This window comes from Loxodonta africana, chromosome 7 (genome assembly GCF_030014295.1).
Source record: "Loxodonta africana isolate mLoxAfr1 chromosome 7, mLoxAfr1.hap2, whole genome shotgun sequence".
NCBI classification, from domain to species: Eukaryota; Metazoa; Chordata; class Mammalia; order Proboscidea; family Elephantidae; genus Loxodonta; species Loxodonta africana.
In genome coordinates, this window is record NC_087348.1 from 81,111,303 (window position 1) to 81,117,835 (window position 6,533).

General features: G+C 38.7%; 1 protein-coding gene across 1 annotated transcript; it reads right to left on the bottom strand.

Moving 5' to 3' along the window:
* Positions 1 to 3,383: 3,383 nt before the first annotated feature.
* On the bottom strand, positions 3,384 to 5,755 carry LOC135231709 (olfactory receptor 56A4-like). Its single transcript, XM_064288542.1, has one exon. It carries the CDS (start codon positions 4,765 to 4,767, stop codon positions 3,628 to 3,630), a length of 1,140 nt encoding a protein of 379 aa, XP_064144612.1. The 5' UTR covers positions 4,768 to 5,755; the 3' UTR covers positions 3,384 to 3,627.
* Between the last annotated feature and the right edge of the window lie 778 nt (positions 5,756 to 6,533).

Here is a 6,533-nt window from a genome sequence, read left to right on the forward strand (position 1 = left end):
ACAACCAATATGTAAAATCTACCAACTGTTTTTCATGTTTTAGTTATCTAATGTTGCTATAAGAAAAATACCAAAAATGGGTGGCTTCAACAAACAGAAGTTTATTTTCTCACAGTGTAGTAGGCTAGAAGTCTGAATTCAGGGTACCAGTTTTAGGGGAAGGCTTTCTTTCTCTGTAAACTCTGGTGAATGATCCCTGTCTCAATATTCCCCCGTGTGTAAGATGTTCTCAGAGCAGGGACTCCAGGTCCAAAGGACATGTTTCACTCCTGGATCTTCTTTCTTGGTGGTTGTCTTAGTCATCTAGCGCTGCTATAACAGAAATAACACAAGTGGATGGCTTTAACAAAGACAGGTTCATTCTCTCACAGGCCAGTAGGCCAGAAGTCCTAATTCAGGGCATTAAATCCAGGGAAAGGCTTTATCTCTCTGTGAGCTCTGGAGGAAGGTCCTTGTCATCAGTCTTCCCTTGGTCTGGGAGCATCTCAGCTCAGGAACCTCAGTTCCTGGCACTGCTTTCTTGGTGGTATGAGGTCCCCATGGCTCTCTACTCACTTCTGTCTTTTATATCTCAGAAGAGATTGATTTAAGACACTATCCAATCCTGTGGTTCTCATCAATATAACTACTGCTAATCCATCTTATTACATCATAGTGATAGGATTTACAACACATAGGGAAATCACATAAAATGGTAGACAATTACACAATAGTGGGACTCGTAGCCCAGCTAAGTTGACAGATATTTTGGGGGGACACACTTCAATCCATGACAGGGGTAATGAGGTTCCTCTCTTCTCTGCTCATATCTCTCTCCTTTTATCTTTTTTAAGATAAAAGGTGTGACTCAAACAAGGGTGTGACTTAAGTAACGGTGTGACTTGAGTAACGGTGTGACTTGAATCACATTCTCTTGTAAGGCTGTGATTCAAGATATACCCAACACTGATCCTGCCTCATTAACATATAGAGGTTAAGATTTACAATACATTTTTTTTTTATCATCACAAAATGGAGGACAACCACACAATACTGGGAATCATGGCCTAGCCAAGCTGACACATATTTTGGAGGAACACAATTCAGTCCATGACAGTGTGTTTCAAGAGGTAAATTACAGAGAATTTGAAACTTTCCAATTAAAAAAAAAAAGGAATAGTAATATTGGAATGATAAATTGTGTACATATGTGTAGCCAATCTATAAGCACACAGCTCTCAATAGCTAATTTGAGATCTTTTCTTTTCTTTCTAGTCTATGTTCAGGGGTAATCTAACAATCTTTCATTGTGAAGAGCAGTGAATCTACCTGAACAAATCCAGCCAGACTGTGAGCCAAGTGCCAACATCTGAAAGGAGGCAGCAGGACGGAGAATTTAAGAGATGACTGAGGACAAGGACTAAGGGTGCCACAGCTTATCACTTTGAGCTTGGAATATGGAAAGGATTTTATAAAACAGTGCACAATAATCTTAGAAATTCTACTGGGGACTGAAGGGGACATATATGACAGGGTCATTACCTCTCCAAAGTACATAAAATAACAAAGAGCATCCTTCTTGCAGACATTAGAAGAAGCAGTGTACATAGGTAAAATAATAAAATGAGCTCTCAGTATCAGTTATTTCCATGTTTCAGACTCTACGAGAAAAGCTTCTCATGGATTAAGTCATCTAAATCTCGTAATAATCGTGTAAGGGGGTAATTATTCTTTTTAAGTTAGAAAACTAGGGCTAAAATTGATAAACCAAAAGTCAAGCAGCTTATCAGCAATCATCATTCTTTTTAAATTAGAAAACTAGGGCTCAAACTGATGAAACAAAGTCAAACAGCTTATTAGTGGTTAAACATTGTATCTGAGATTTAAATAAAAGTCAGTCTCATTCCAAGATCAACAGTCTTAAGCTTTATGACATATAAAATTATATTGAACTATGAGTCATATGATGCTCTTTGTTAGGTACTTTGGAGAATGTACTATATTAACAACCTGATTCTTGCCCTAAAAAGATTTCAATAAAAATAAGAAGCAAAACATGTGTATGGGAATTATTCAGTTTTATACTAATGAAACAACCAAAATACGTAAAGCATTGTATTATCAGTTATAAAAGAAAAAAATTGAAACGATGAATGAAACACTTTCCGAGACTCAGAATAGTTTGTAGTCTACTATTGGGGAAGATATACACAGGGCTCAAGATGATCAGACTAATTCCACTGAGAAGAGAAAAGGAAGGCATTGTGGAGTAGATGGACTTTAAACTGAGATTTATAACATGGGTATGTTTGCCAAATGAAGACACTGATTTTAGGCTTTCCAAGTAAAAGAGGATACGTCAGCATTTCTACATGGAAGAGGAGACTTTAACAAAAAAAAATAGAGAAGTCATAATCTGAAAATAATGAGCTGTAGCTGACTGGAATATTGGGTGAAAAGGAGAATATTTGAGATGTCTTGTATTTTGGTTAGAATAACTCTTTAAAGTTATAAAACAGAGAAGAGAGAGGAGATCAAAGCTATTATTTTGAAGAAAAACAGTAATATAAAAAAATTATTTTGAAAGACCCCAAAAATGGTTAGCTTTATCATTGATCAGCCATATTCAGAGACATTCTTGAATAATGCTTATAAAGTAATACATATATGAAGCTCTCAAATACTATCCAAAAAGAGGCCTGGTTATCAATGTAAATTAATCCCAGGAAATATTGACCAATACATAAGCCCCACCATATTCAAGGCATGATCAGGAAGGGAACTTAAAAGCAGTAAAACACTCATCCTTATTCAGCAAACCTGCTAATTTGGATGCCTGATTGCTATGGGAAGCTATGCTGGTTCCAACACGGGATAACAGGACTGACACAACAGGACTGAAAGTAGGATGAAAAAGTCAATTTAGGTGCATACCCAAGATAGGCAGGAGAGGGTAGGGATGCAGATGGTGCCTGAAATCTAATGATGAAGCCAGAACTTGGATAATCTATTGCACATCTGAAGAAAAGGACACACTCTTTCACTTAAAACACACTCAAAAATAATTCTTCTTAAAATAGAAAATACTCTTTAGAAAGAAGGAAAGAACTATAAGTAATTCATCTTCTAAGAAGTGACGTTAGCTAAAAATATTAGCAAGATCTGGCAAGACTAGAGGAGGCAGTGGATGGCATGTGTCACTCACTCACCTATAAGAATCAAAACTCTGGAATTAATTCTGTATCTCCACAAGAGACCCATTCACGGCACAAAACCAGGTTGAGCTGTATCAGGCTGAATCAAGAGAGCTAATACACATCTGTGTATTAAGCCATTCGGGAAATTGAGAGGCATTTGAAAAGATTGGAATAACATTTGTTCTTTAATTCATTAACCATTACACTCTAATTAATATCCTGCAATTATGGCTAGACAAGTCTCTGGATAAACTCGCAGGTAACTCCAGAATATAAAAAATGCAATAGAATTTTCTTCAAACAACAGCCAAGATATGGCTGTCTCCACAATCAACTGAAACATTGGGGAAACATAAATCCAAATTTATTTGTACAGCACCTATGTAAATTTCCTATGTACCATGAGAATTATTGTATATTATCAATTTCTGTTCCCATGGCAAGGTCTCATTCATTTCATTTCTAACAACCTTCTCAGCAATTTCTGGATTCCCTGCTTGATCTCCTTGGTTCTCATACCATAAACGATGGGGTTCAGAGCTGGAGGTATGAGGTGGTGCAGGATGTTGAGCAGGATGGGCACATCTGGAGGAATTCTCTTTCTAGCAAGGTTAGTGATGACCAGAACCAGCAGGACTGTGCTGAAGAAGAGGATGAGGATGAAGTGGGAACCACAGGTGCCTAGAGCTTTAGCCGCAGCTCCCTCAGCCTTGATTCTAAGCACAGCTTTCAAGATAAAAGAGTAAGAGAGAACAATAAGGATGAGGTCAGAGCCCAGCAGGGTCCAACCTATCACAAACTGGTAAAGTTGATTGAAGGTGATGTCATCACAAGAGAGTTTGGACACAGACATGTTAGTACAGATGCAGTTCTTGATGATGTTTCTTGAACAGTATCTGAGTTGGGAAGAAAGTATGGGAATAGGCATAGTAAGAAGACCATTCCGGGCCACAACAAAGATGGCAGCCCTAGCCACAAATTGATCAGTGATAATGGATGGGTACTGCAGCGGATGGCAGATGGCTATGTAGCGGTCATAGGCCATGACCATGAATGTGCAGGACTCCATGGTCAAGAAACTGTTCATGATAAACATCTGGAGGAAACAGGCAGAGAAGCTGATAGACCTGAGGTCAAACCAGAAGATGGCCAGGACCTTGGGGATGACAGTGAGGCAGAGCACAATGTCTAGCAGGGAGAGGAAGCTGAGCAGGTAGTACATGGGCTCATGCAGGGAGGCCTCGAGCTGGATGGTGATCAGGAGTGTGGCATTGGCCCCCATGGCCAGAAGGAAGAGGAAGCTGAGGGGCAGAGATAGCCAGTGCTGCCAACTCTGGAAGTTAGGGAAGCAGATGAGGATAAATTCAGAGACTGGAACCGTGGAGAAGTTGCTAGGTGATGCCATGTGCTGAATCCTGATCAGACGTTTCAGAGCAGCCACTTCTGAAACCTTGGAAGATAAAACAGAAATAAACCCATCCAGACAAGATGAATACCCATGGGGAAATAACTTATTTCTAAAAAACATTGAAAAATAACAGTTGAGTGCCTGGCAGTATTCTAAGTGTTTTATAGTTACAAACCCATTCATTCTGTTAAAACCCAGTAGAATGACCTGTTTACTGATTTGTTTGGAAAATTTCCTTTTTATGTCCCTTTTATTACTCTTTATAATTTCTAAATTCGGCTGATATTTTACAAGATCACCTTCCCTATGAGAGAATAATCATTGTCATTTCAAATTATACAGATGAGGAAACAAATCCAAAGGTAAGTAAAGATGTTTTACTAAAATCACAGTAGTGAAGCCATAATCTGAAACCATGAATTCTGAAACCATAGCTGAAGCCCTCAGCTACTACATTTTTCTGCTTCTACAAAAATACATATGCAAGTCCTCCTATTAGGGAGATCACCATAGACTCTACCAAAACCAGCAGAACTGCTCTGTAGAAGAGGATGAGAATGAGTTCACCTCATGTATGAGATGAAGCTGTCTGTCCTTCCTACAAGAGAAGACATCCCAGGCAAAGGAGACATCAGTCCTAAGTGGGCCACAAGAGAATATTTGAAGACATTATTAGAGTTATGACTGTCATTTATGCACAAAATAGGAACTTACACACACACACACACCCATTGCCATCAAGTAAATTCCAACTCATAGTGACCCTATAGGACAGAGTAGAACCAACCACCCCGTAGGGTTCCCTAGGCTGTACATCTTTACAGAAGCAGACTGCCACATCTTTCTGGTGAGTAGCTGGTGAGTTCGAACTGTCGATTTTTGGATTAGCAGCCAAGCACTTAACCACTACACCACCAGGGCTCCTTGACAGGAACTTAGAGATGAAAAAGGTACAGACTTTGAGATTTAGAAAAAATATGAAAAAAGATTCTGTTGTATAAGATGGAAGGTTGAGATGAGACCAAGAAGTTTCAGGTGTCAGTAATTTTGGCTCAACAGCAGTATTCCAAGAGTGAAGGATAGTAGCAACTGCCATCTTCATCTCACTGCACCTGAACTCTATGCCAGTCACAAACCCAGACTAAACAGGTGCTCACGCATTCCTGACCCACTACACCAAAACTAGTAACAAATAAATTTAAGGCACTTGTGAAATAACCTGTCCTGTTGTTGCCACACTAAGACTTATTTCAGAACATTGGTTGATATTAGGTATAACAGTAAGTCAGACATCACGTCCAGCAGGGAAAGGAGGCCAAGCAGGTAGCACATGGGTTCACGCACAGAAAGTTCCCCCAATGATGATCAGGATGGTGGTACACAGGAGTGCATTCCCAGAGACCCTATTTGTTTGAGGAAGTTCAAGCTCAGCCAGTTTTTATCAGCAATGGAGGTAGATCTAATGAGTGTTTGATGTCCCTGGAGTCTGCTTCGCTCTCTATTCTGGGAGAGCAAAAGCTTACTTCTCAATGGTGAGAGGTAAACGTGAATGTTTGAAGGTTGGAAGAAATACATTTTCCCTCCTGTTTTGCCTGATATGTCACATTCCATCCACATAGCCTATAGCAGCACTGTTCAATAGAAGTATAAAGTGAGACCATGTAAAATTTTAAATTTCTAACTGCCATATTTAAAAAAATAAAAAGAGGTGACTAATTTTAAAGAATTTATATTTTTTAAGTCAATATATCCAAAATACTCTTATTTTAACAGGTAAATATTTAAACATTATTACTTTTTATTTAAACATTATTAAAGAGCTAATGACATTTTTTTTTTCTATTAAGTCTCCAAAATCAGCTGTGTGTTTTATACCTATAGCACAGGGCAATTCAGACCATTTACAATTCAAGTTCTCAATAGCCATGTTGGCTGGTGGCTACTCTGTT